The sequence below is a fragment of the Lepisosteus oculatus genome, chromosome 8 (assembly GCF_040954835.1).
Source record: "Lepisosteus oculatus isolate fLepOcu1 chromosome 8, fLepOcu1.hap2, whole genome shotgun sequence".
In the NCBI taxonomy this organism is placed as follows: Eukaryota; Metazoa; Chordata; class Actinopteri; order Semionotiformes; family Lepisosteidae; genus Lepisosteus; species Lepisosteus oculatus.
In genome coordinates this window covers 8061305-8073616 of record NC_090703.1, presented here as the reverse complement: position 1 = coordinate 8073616, position 12312 = coordinate 8061305, and the positions used below count along the sequence as shown (strand labels likewise).

Genomic DNA, 12312 nt, shown 5'->3' with positions numbered 1-12312 from the left:
TGTGAAAACAAGGCAGGGTTGTTGGATGTTCAGGGTTTATTGATCCCTGGCACGCCTCTTCATTTTTCTGGATTTCTGTTTGTGAAGTCTGGTCTCTGAGTGCTCTATTATAGTGAAATAATAAAGTGTAACATGGCTTTAAAGACAGGTCTCTGTGCAGGAAGCATCAGTGATGATGACAGGGCTCAGGAGTTAATCAGGCAACGGGGAGCTCTGCAGGGAAGAGGCCTGGAACAGCAAAATGTTTAAGCCCCACAAAATAAATACACTCTGTAACTGCTTGTGGCTTGTGATTTATTGTGGCTTGTGGCAAATGAACACTGGGCACTAAAGGCTAAGACTGTGTAGATACCATCATATCAGCACTGTTTTCTACTATTGTGTGTGTTAGTAGTCCACGTACTGTTTGAAAAATGTATGCTGGCTTAATTGTCTGACCTCTCTGCTGGATTGAAAAAGATGAAAGAGAAGGCTGCACAAAGGCATAACAGTGGCCTTTGTGTGAGTGTGGTGCCTAACTTGTAGCACTATGTATGTATTCACCTAAATTACCTGTTCATGTGTGAAGCTAAATTGAAGGTTGTATGTTCTCTCCCTTCTAACCCAGTTGCCTGTTCATTAAAACAGAGGGTCTCCAGTTAATAACATAAGCACAGGTTTCTGTCACGCTGATTAAGATCGAGCAACATTGGTGCTCTTTATGATCACAATAATCCTTGATGTCTGGGATGATGTGCAATCCAGAATGCCTTTATGCATGCTTTTGTAATTAAAAACTCCTACAACAGTGGATTAATCTTTTCACAGTTCCCAAAGTTCCTGGTGTATTGCTTTTTCCATTTGTAGTTGATGCATAAAACAAAGTAGACTTGCACACCGAGTTTGTTGTCAGTAATGCAATCAAGTGCTCCTCAGTTGTGCTGGTTCTTTATGAAAATGAGGTGCCATATTCTCTTTGTGCACAAACTTCCTTATCAGGAAGGTGATTATGTTGGAGGACTCTGACTCATCCCTGCAAAAACAACGGGACTGTTGGCTGAGCAGGAAGACCTCTCGTTCCAGTCAAGTCAACCCAGAGCAAGTGTTGACTCTCCTGGCTGTCTGTGTTGCAGGTGCTGTGTGGACACAAGCCATGTCTTCTGCACAGGGTGCCAGGACAGGATGGCCACTACTGCCCCAAAGACCAGGACTGCCAGAAGCACAACTACCTGACCTGCTTTTCTCCCCCCTGTGACCAGTGGGGCATCTGCTCATCGCCGAACCCCTCTCCCCCTGCAAACACCAAGTGCAAGCCCAACAGTGACTACATGGACAACAGCTGTGCAATAATCACCTTGATATTTAACAAAGACAAAGTGCCAATGGTAAGTTCACTCATGTGGCATGATTGCTTTGGAGAGGAAATAAAAATTTGGAATGTCCCATTTTATCTTGAAAGCTGCCCCATGCTCATTCGTCTCCTGTATCGCAGGGCACCACCGTGGAAAACATCTGTAAAGAATTGCGGTACCTGCCAGCAGCGCGGACCGTGGCCAAGGAGAGGACTCTGCAAGTGCTGTGTGACGTCTCCTATTCCCAAGAGGATGCTGTGGAGGTGGCCATAGTAAGTCCTTCCTGACCGCTGAATCTCCTCCTCCTGCCCTGTGTCCCACAGCTTTAAAACCCACTTCCGCTGTGTCTTTTCAGAAGTTAAACAGCACGTGCATTTGTTTAAAGAAAATTGTTTAAGAACAATTAAGTTGTGTTTTGAGCTTTTAAAAAATGATTTTTTCCTCCATCATAAGTACACACTGTAAGAGAGGTTCAAGGAAGAGGAGCCCATCTTCCGTGCTCAAACAACCCTTAGTCACTAGAATGGCTTAATATCCTTTTAGTTTCAGTGTTGATCTATTACTCCTCCTTTGTCATCTGGGATTAAAATTGGCATTGGCGGTTGGCAATGATCAAACTTATGCAATATAAATGTCTGTAAGCTTGCAAATATTTTTTAAAATACATCGCTACTGAATTGCTGTGTTCCTGAAGATCTCGGAGCCATTTTGTTCCTGAGGACTAATAATAAAAAGATTGTTCTTTTTTGACAAGTGTGATTACAGAATCTTGAGCAAGTGCAAATTAAATGACTTATGTGAACACCATGCATTGCGTCTGAAGAAGAGTGGTACTAATTAGTGTAATATGCTGTAGTACCATGATTAATGATAATGAGCGACCTCTGTATGCCTCTTTCAGATGTAACACTAAACCTTTTTGTCCTCTTTAGTTAGGATCTTCATTTAGACTAGGCGCAGTCTCCATTTTGAGCTCCTAATAAATACTTGTGTGATATGCTGACCTAGTATTGCAGGAAGCCACAATGGCTACACAAAGAAAACTACAGGAAAACAGCTTGTGAAAGGGAAGAGCTCTGCCTTTCTTAAGTCTGTTGAAACATGTCATTTTGAGCTGTACCTGGGGACAGAGATTTGTCAGGTGATTGAGTGAAGAGCTCATGGGGTGAGGGCTTGGTTAGGGGTGGGGTCATGGTGTGTTTCAAGTTGACAGGGCTGTGAAAGCCATGCCTTTGGGGCCGAGAGTGTTAAAACTGTGACTTTCGATAATCTTTGACCTCATCATACATTGGAGGTTAAGACCTAGACACACTCTGACTTTCTTCCCAAGGTATAACTCACAAATTAAGCCTTTTAGCAAGTCCTAGGTATAATGGCTTGTTCCTGTTGAGCCGCCTAAATGAGGGAGAGATCAGCCCACTCACTCTCTCTTCTTCTCCCTCTGCTGCGTTTCAGTCCTTTGAGCGGGACGAGCCGGATCACAGTCGCATCAAGGAAGCAGCCAGCACGATCAGCAAAGCGCTAGACAAAAAGCGTGCTGACAACAGCACGGTCTTTTCGGCCATTGTAAACGTCAAAGCGCAACCTGAGCCCGAACCAGGAGGCGTTGGTCAAGGTGAGTGCTCATGTTAAGAGAAATCCTTTTTGCGATCACCTATGTTCTCCTACAAAAAGAGTGATGAGTTGTTGAACTAGGGTTTATGACGTCCTCCAGTTTCTTTCTGGGTCTTGTTTTATGTTGTCACGCTGCAAAAACATTTATCATGGAGCAAGGTTCAGTTTTATCATGCAAGAATGCAACAGGGACAGGTTGTATTTCATAATAAAAGAATGTATCCTCTCTTACAAGGCCATCTCCTGGGTCTGGTGTCTGTAGGTTTTCTCTTAAGCCCAATCGGCTCATTTGGCCAATGACCAATTGAATAATTTTAACAGCTCCTTCCAGTTCTTCAGCTGCTGGTTCTCTTAAGAGACCTAGAAAACATGCAGACACCCCAGCCCTGCAGGAGTAGGATTGTCATCCCCTGGTCTAGACAGAGAAAGCCACTTAGTTCTCCTCTTCACCTGACTGACCCTCTCCCAACATGCATTGTTGGTGTATCTTTCCAGTTTACCTGCTATATGTGCTGCTCCCGTTGTTCGTCATTCTCTGGATCATCTGCTTCGTCATCTGCGTCTGGTGGATGAGGAAGAGGAGAAAAGAGAGGGAAAGATGCCACATGTCGGCAGACGACAGCGTGAACAATCAGTGGGAGCCTCTGAACCCCATCCGCAACCCCATAGTCAAGCCATGCAGCAACAGAGACATTCAGTACGAATGCAAGAAACTCATGTCCCCCCCCAACAGGACTTGCGATGGGGGGGAGGAGGAAGAGGAGGAGGAGATGGAGCTGGAGAGGGAGGGCTTGGAGGTGGAGAAGTGTCCCTCACACAAATTCGCAAAGACTGGAGTGCAGGGAAAAGGGGGCATCATCTGCACAACCTGCAGCGTGCCGGCGAAAGCGCCGCACCGGACCTCCTACCACCCCAAGGACAACAGGTGTAAAAACACTAACACTGCAGTCAGCGAACAAGTCAAAGACAATTGCGTATGAACAAAGTCCAACAGGGGAGCGTCCTCCGTGCCTGCTCAATCTCATGCACAAGGAAGTGATGCACGTCGTCTTGGACGTTCAAGAACATCTGAACCAACCCGTTTTTTTTTGTATTGTTGTTTTTTTTCCCCTCCATCTGTAAATTATTTGTGGCTCTGTGCGGACACAGAGAAAAATCTTTTGATATTCATGCTTTTTTTTTATGTACAGCGAATTGTATTATTTGTACCAGAGGCGGAACGAGGCCTACATGTGCGACGTACTGTTCAGAAATTGTATAAAGAGGACTTGTATTTTTTTGTTTTGTTTACAGAATGTTACTTTTTAGTTTTGGTTTGTACTCGTCCTAGTTCTTCTAGAAGCACAGAGCCGCCTCCTGCCTGAGGGGGAGGTTGAGGCCTTGCTTGTGTGACGCTGGTCTGCGCAGACCTGGAGGAAACAACTGAACGGCAGCTCTCTGCACTTGTTACACTTGTTGCTACTGTCGGTCTTTTTTCACCCGAATTTGCCTTAGAACATGTGGGGCGCTTTTGCAGCCGTGCGTGAAAAGTGGCCTTTTTCTTTCCGATTTTTGTTTTTCCCTATTGTCTCCTTAAGATGAGGATTGCAGTATTTGTGTTTGTAGCAAGTGCCTTGAGATGAACCTTTTTTTTCCATTTCTTTTTCCTCGCCTAGTGACTGTCAAAGTAGGCCCTACGATTAACATTCAAAGGGAAGATCTGTTCTTCAGAACTCTGCTGTTTGTAACTTTGAAAGGTATTTGATCAAAAAAACAAGATGTGTATATATGTATATATTAAAGGAATCGCTGTGTATATTTGAATTTAGTAACTTAAGACAAGTCATAAAGTCATTTTTTTATTTTTTTTTATAATGCCATTCCTTTTATTTATGTCAGTTGACAAAGGCAGGTTTTATAACTGTTAAAAGTGTAACTTTACAGCATCCCGCATTACCGTAAGAACATTAATATAAGCATTGATCATTGTTCTGTTAAAATAAGTTAAATGATTGTGTAATGTACACCAATATGTTTGCTTTTCTGATGGGTTACCTGTTTTGGGCTCATTTTGCTGCTTCAGTTTTTAGAGAAATGTGTATAAGTTCCTTACAAATCTTCAAAAGTGTGGGACATTGCATCCACTGACTTTACTTTGTGAATACTGCTATGTCACACATGTAATACTATGTATTTGTGCAACTGATCACTGATAGGCCTAATGAAGGGAACAATTTTTTTGTTAAGCATTTGTTAGTGCTGTTTCTGTACTGCAGCAGGATGGAAATTGTCTACCGAATTGAAACGAAATGAATTACCTCATAAGTGGTAGTGAATGTTTTTTATTGTTTCTTTTTTTAAACAAAAAGCTTTAATATCACTCATTTAGAACAAGCATCCTGTTTCGATATTTGGGATGAGATAAAAGGAGAAAAAAAAAATAAAGACACTACCCACCATTCAAGCTGGTTAACTGAGACATTTGTAAAAGAAGAAACCCAAGTGAATGTTAAGAGTTGTAATTATTTTGTACAAAAGAGCAGTTGCTTTGCAGAGTCATTGGTTCGTTAGTGGAATTTTGTTTGACATTGTCTTAGAAATAAATCAAACTATTTATTAAAGCATTTTATAACTGTTTTTCACACCTTTTCTGTGGCATTAAGTTCCCTTGGCAGGAGTTGGAAACAGGTTTTCCCATAGGCCTCTAACCTGGCAGGAGTCTTCCCATCCTCCCTTACCCTATTGCAAAGCTCAGTCAAAACGCCACCTTGAAGTTTCATTGCACAAACCAAGTCTTTCTGCTCTACGTTTGTCAAACCAGTAATGATCATTCACTTTTTAAATGCATGGTGCACAATAAATTCACACGACCTGTGTTTTTCAGGCAAAACAATATCTAGCTTTTGTTTTACAGTCCCCATATTCCACTGCATGAGAAATATTCTGTGAAGCCTTCTTCGGTTTCCGGTTACAACACGAGAAGCGAGTTGGTGAAGTAACAGCTTGAGGAGAGACGATAATTCAGTTGTGCTGCTTCCTGACCGAGGCCGATTGGCTGAATGAAACCGTGAGACTAGATCAATAAAAACCAGATCAGTTTTATTTTAACCAGCCAATGAATTCAAGTCTCTCATTCTGGTCTGACTGCAGGTCGCCCAATAAAGTAATTCCCATCTCCTGGCTTCATCCGCTATGAATATTTAATGAGAGTGTTTGTTCCTGTATGCCACATGATTCCCAGTCTCCCCTGGGTACGACGAGCTTAATGGGTGCAATTTGCTGAGGAGTGCAGGATATTTTTCAGTATCGGGTCACTGAGTAATGCACTGGTTTCATATGCATCCTCCGTACATATGCTATTCGAATAGTCATGATTAAAATAATCAAATTCAGCTCCATAACACACTCCTTACTTGCCCCATCTACAGAAAAAGGAAATTCATGTCAGTCTGCAGTGAACAGCCCGACTTTGTCGGGGCAAAGACAGTGTTGAAAACATTGGGCAGAGGGAGTCCACATCACTAGCCTGAAGAACCGGATTCAGACGGAGGGCATAGAGAAAGCAGCGGTTAAGGATCCCACTTAAGGGCCCAAACGGCTAAAAACTATAAGGAGAGAAAGGAGAATCCCTGCTTAGGTGACATAACTTTTTGGAGGGAGACAAATACTACTTCTCTGATTAAATGGATGATTTGGGGTTTTAACAATTGCTGCCAAGACACATGACCATCAATACTCTAGTTTGATGTATGTCTGCTATACGTGTGTGTATGTGAATATACTGGAAAGTTAGTAGTACCTGTGGCATAGACTGAAGTTTGTTTTGGCGTATCTCATTCCCATGCCATGCAGTTCCTCGTGGCTTTTAATTCTGTTTTGCAATGCAAGCCTCAACAGTATTGTATCCGTTTTAACTAGCACGGAAAACATACAGAACTGAACATGTCTATCAGTAATGCAAGTGCCATATCTTGTGCTTTCCTTTTCACATTGTTATTAGAATTGCTTAATTAGACATGATTGATTTGCTTTTGAAAGTGAAAAATTTTGTTTTGGCAAGATAAGATCCAGCATGGCGTTAGATAATAAAATGGTCTTCAGTTCCTGCTGCAGAGATGAAGAGATATCGCCACTTTGATTCTTGGGCAGATCTCAAAACAAGAATCTTTAGGGACTCTGAGCCCACTGACCTACCGGCCCCTGCACAGATGTCATCATAACTTCACTGTCCCTATCATGAGCTGGACCATATCCAGAGTTTTTGTGGTTGTTGTTCTTTGGAGGTGAAATATCGGCACAAGGATTTTATCCCATAAAGCATTACCAACTGGACCCTGGAGTGCACATGGCCATGAGTAGCACAGCTCAGACCCTTATGAGTTTAAACGGCACACAAACTGGAGATTTATTGCTGTAGACTAACTCACCTGAAGTCCTGGGAAGTGAAATGTACTTTTCTTTGCATCCCATATCCCATATGTTCTGTTCAAATGGTCAGCTTTTGCCATCTTAAAACCTTCAACAGGCTAATCAGATTTGGAGCAGTCAAGGGTCTGATTCCCACAGGTAACAATCTGTATCTCATATGCCTAACCACAGATATTTTCATAGCGATCAGGATCTCCAGTTCATAATTTGTCCAGTGTTCCTAATTACATTGAGGTGAAAATACAGGTATGTAAAAGGTGTTGAAAATGGTTAATGGGAGAAGTCTAGTGGGATGGTAGGAACTAATGGCTTCAATTCAAAGCCTTGTACAAACACTGTTTCTTCTGATTACTGTGATAATAGGCGATCTGGGAATTACAGTATATTCCTGCACAAATTCCAATGAGTTTGTTGAATTCTTTATTCCAGTCAGTTTGTATTACTCTCGCATCTCATCGAATGCCTTCGTGCACGTTGTTATCTCGGGTACTTGTTAGTGGCTGTGCTCTTCTGAGCCCGCAGTGCTGCTGAAGGCCGTGGGCCTGGTTCAGCTGTAGCTGAAGGGATCCAGAAGTAAAGAAAGCAAAGTCAGAGCTGTATTGAATGGGAGTTGGAGAGACATGGGTCATTATAAATCTAGCCACGGTTGCCTGGGGTCCCCTAGTAGCTCCCCCAGTAAAGGGGCTCACTTGGGTGCTTGGTGGAGCTCTGTGATCCAGGTGTCTGAGGTATCTGGTTCATGCGACTGGCACCTTCCTTAAGGGAAAGATTGAGATTATCCAACCTTGGACACATTGAAATCGACTCTCTACAACAGAAACTCCTTCCGTCTCCTAGGCTTGCGCTGCAGTCAGTGAGGGACCTCTCCTCCAGCCAGCACCGAGACTGGTGTACGGTGTTGTACAGCCTGTGATGTGTTCAAACCCGAATGGCTTGAACCTGGTGGGGGGGGTTTGGAGGAATCTCCCTGCGAAGTGAGAAGTGACGACGGCTGTTCCGAGCCAGGTCGGTTTATAGCAAAGAATAATTCGTGATTCTGAACTCCCAAACCACTGGAAGAACTGTTCAGGCATTCTTTGACATTGGAGAGAGTGCTCAAGCACTAGCATGAGCATAGCAAGTGGCAAACAACCATTCGTTCCTATTGAGGTGGCTGCATCAACCTCCATAACAACCTGGAGAAAGGCCTTTAACCCTTGATCTCTGCTGAGAGGAGCTCTGACACATTGTGAACAAATCAGCTTCTATTTTGTGGTTTGTCATTCCTTCCACACGTCAGCCTTATGTGTTGTTTGTATTCCTCACCGCCCATCAGCCAGCTAGATATGCTTGTGCTAGTGCAGGGGATTTTCAGTGCATTTTGACTGGGGCAGGAAAAGTAAAACTGTGCTGCTGGAAGAAGGGTATTTTATGAACTGTCAGGGACTATCCCACACCTCAGTTCTCTATTAGCTCTTGCTAGATTGTCGCCTTTAAACTTTTGCAGTTACTTCCAGAAAATTCACAGTAATTTAATGCTTGGGAATAAAGTGTAGAAAATCATGAACGCCTGAGTGAATAACAAAGGTGAGGACGGCAGTGATGTCTGTCAGTGCTGCAGAGATCGGTCTGTGTTGCGTGTCGATGCCCTTGGGCTCTGGGTTTTCATGTCACCTGAGCAGTATGGGCTAAAAAAAACCACAAATACCAAGGTAAATACAGGTCCCCAGTAAAGTTACCATCAACATGACCGATGAAATTACACAGATGTAAGTATATGGTAAACACTACATGGATTGTGTTGTCTTTAGCTGACCAGGTGCACACAAACCAACCATAACACAGCTTTTATTCTCCTTCCTCTTTAATGGAGATGTCACCATAGAGACAGGTTCATTTTCCACTTCATTAAAGTGTCTCGCTCTCCACTTTCTGGTGACATCTTTGAACATGACAGATGTAGTTTTTCCTTTGGCTCAAGATCAAGGTGAATAGCTGTGCACATATATGTTACCAAAGTACTGTGGTTACCCTTCATAGATGTACCACTGGAGAATGTGAATATTAGTATATAGCTTCCTAGGAGTGGCTGGCCTAATTGATTGAACTTTCTGTACTACACAATAAATAATATAAACCATACTGTACATACAGTATTGTAAACCCACACACTGTATACAGTATGTGGTTTGCAAAAGCAGTGTCAGAAGCAAGAGCATTCTAGAGTATAAAATGAAGGAATTAAAGATATGGCAATATATTTGTTGATCTCAATATAATATATACTGATGGAAAAAAGAAAAGCAACATTTTCTAGACTGAGAATTCTGTGGTTATTGCTAATGTAGTTTCACAAAAAGTTGTCAAGATAATGTTTTAAGCCCCCTGACCAGCCATACAGCCTGTGCAGTGAGGCACTGCAACTCGCCAATCACACAAAAGCTCGTTAGGTGCACTTTTACCCAACAAGGTCCAAGTGGAACAATGCCTGATCAGGTCACTTTTAAAAAAGGCCTAAATTCAAAGCTTAGGTCACTGCAAGAAAAAGGCCACACTTAGTCGCTTTTCTGTGCCTTCCATAATGCCTCGAATGTCACCAGAAGCGAGGAAGACCATTGGCATGCTGCAGGTAGGCATGTCATGTGCCAGCGTTGCCAGACACTCCACTGCGTCCCGACTGCAGAGAATTTTTCAGCAGACCGGCAGGACAGATGACCCATCCAAGATCCGGTTGCCCTCGAGTGACCACACAACAGCAGGACCGACACATCAGACTGATCCATCTGAGAGACTGTTTCAGATCTGCCACCCGTCCTGCCGCTGAAACTGCCGGCAGACACAATGCCCGCATCGATTACAGAACAGTGAGGCTCCGTGCTGCTGGCCTCAGAGCAAGGTGACCTGTCAGAGGCCCTCTGCTCACACCTCCTAGTGTCACACCCAACGGGCTTGGGCCAGACAGAGGCTGTGATGGACTCGTCAGCAGTGGCATCAGGTCCTCTTCACAGATGAGTCACTCTTCAGCCTGTTCCACGCAGACGGGAGGGCCAGTGTGTGGAAGTGGAGGCGTTGTGTTTCTTTTTTCCTGCAATATATATACTGTATATCAGGCAGAGACCTGTGGTTTCCCAGCTCTTTAAACATACTGGAAATAGAAAACTTTGGTCATGTTACAGGAGTTGAGACAAACATAAACACAGTAGTTTATCTACATCTTATATCTGGGTGGCTGCCTGAAGAGAAATGCAGATTTGGCCATTTTGTCCTTAGCTATCACAAATGGGGTCAGATTTTACCCAAACGACACCTAGAAATAGAAACATCAACTGAGTGTCTTTGATTCTCAGACAATCTAACAAAATGTCTTACAAAGCATGCCCAGAAAGCATTGCAATTGTCAATGTAATGTCACAACTGCTGTGTCACAAACCTTTATAGTTCATTGATTAATGGTAACTGCAGTCAGAATAGAAACATGGTGTGATGTAAGTATGTTACTGTTTCTATTCAAAGGTTCTTATGGATTACCATTATACTGGAGTACATGAAAGGAGATCCAATCCTGCGATCCAAACTTCAGACACTGAATGAGCCAACTGTAACACAATTCTTACATTTACAAGCCTATCTTACCATTGTGCAAAGCAGGGTGCACCATCATGGCCTATATAATGGCCACCACAGCAGAGCACAAACACGTTATAAAGATTTGCACTATTAATATATAATAGTGTTGTGCATGCCTTTGTGTGCAATGACTAATTCACTGAAAAGGTAATCATAAAGAGCACATGAGTTATGTAAGGGAATTTTTTTCATATAAAACCTCTGTAATGTGTGATTAAAATCAACGTTTTACACAGTCATAACATTGTGCCATTTATGTATATGACAAACCAGCTTTACAGTATGAGGATAAGCACTGGCCAACAAACTGGAATGTCTCAGACAATGTTTTGCAGCCTTGACACCCAGACTTTGTGAAAGAAGAAAAAAGTGACACTAAGCACACTGTTTCTGGTATTTTTCCACAAGAAAAGCAACTTGCGCCAAGGGTTTGAACTGAGCTAGTCAGTCTGTTAATAAATGCAGGTTTTCTCTCTCTGAATTTTCTGCCATTTTTCTTCTTATTAAGGCTAAGAAAAGTGCCTCTCAGGCCAGAACAAAGGCACTGTGAGGATTAAAGTATCTGAACGAGGGTGGTGTGAGTGCTGTAGTCATTGCCATAGGAAAGGAGCTCTGAACAAGACAGTACAAATATAAAATGATATTACAGCCTGGCTGCCTCTAAGCTTTATTACCTGGGGATGCTCCTAGTCATCAGCACTTGACATAGACTAATGGTCCCCTTTGGCCTGATCTCAACCCTGCATAGTGATGTATGTGCTCTGCCAGATATACTTAACATTCTTCTTTATAGGAGCAGGTGTCACCTTGAAACAATGTAAATTATTTCGTTGAAATATTCACAGTGCATTGCAATATTTTTATCTTGCTCTTCATTTTGTCTTTTTTTTTCTTTTACTGGACAATAAATTCTTCAGAGTTGCCAAATAATCAGTCATTGAGTCACCACGGCTTCCTGTTTGAATTGTCTCTTAAGACAATACAAGAGAGCATATTGCAGATGTGCTTCTGAAAGTGTGGAAAAGCGATTACACGCAATCTGGTGCTATTTCAGTGGTTGTTAGGAGGATAGAAAACACTTATTTCTGCTTGCACAAGAATTTGTTTACACATTATAGGCAAGAAATACTGTATATATTCATAGAGAGTAGCTTGCAGATTTTGCACTGGTGAGAATCACAAGACAGCCATTTATTCTGACAATTCTCAGTTCAGCATTCAGGCTTAGGACCTTATATTTAAGTTCTGGCTTTTCTTTTGAGTCAGTGCCACAGTATCATTATTAATTCCTTTTAATTGATACTGTACTGTTTGACAGGCAGGGGTGGGAGTCTCTGTGTGATACAGGTGAGTT

General features: G+C 42.6%; 1 protein-coding gene across 2 annotated transcripts in view; it reads left to right on the top strand.

The window, feature by feature from the left end:
• Nucleotides 1-5545, top strand: part of jag2b (jagged canonical Notch ligand 2b) — a 44317-nt gene extending 38772 nt beyond the window's left edge. For both annotated transcript variants that reach the window (XM_015350480.2, XM_015350481.2), the window contains 4 exons: nucleotides 1113-1364; nucleotides 1472-1603; nucleotides 2787-2946; nucleotides 3441-5545. In XM_015350480.2, coding sequence (XP_015205966.2) covers nucleotides 1113-1364; nucleotides 1472-1603; nucleotides 2787-2946; nucleotides 3441-3925 — 1029 coding nt within the window. In that variant the 3' untranslated portion in view covers nucleotides 3926-5545. The remainder of the gene's footprint in view (nucleotides 1-1112; nucleotides 1365-1471; nucleotides 1604-2786; nucleotides 2947-3440) is intronic.
• Nucleotides 5546-12312: the final 6767 nt, after the last annotated feature.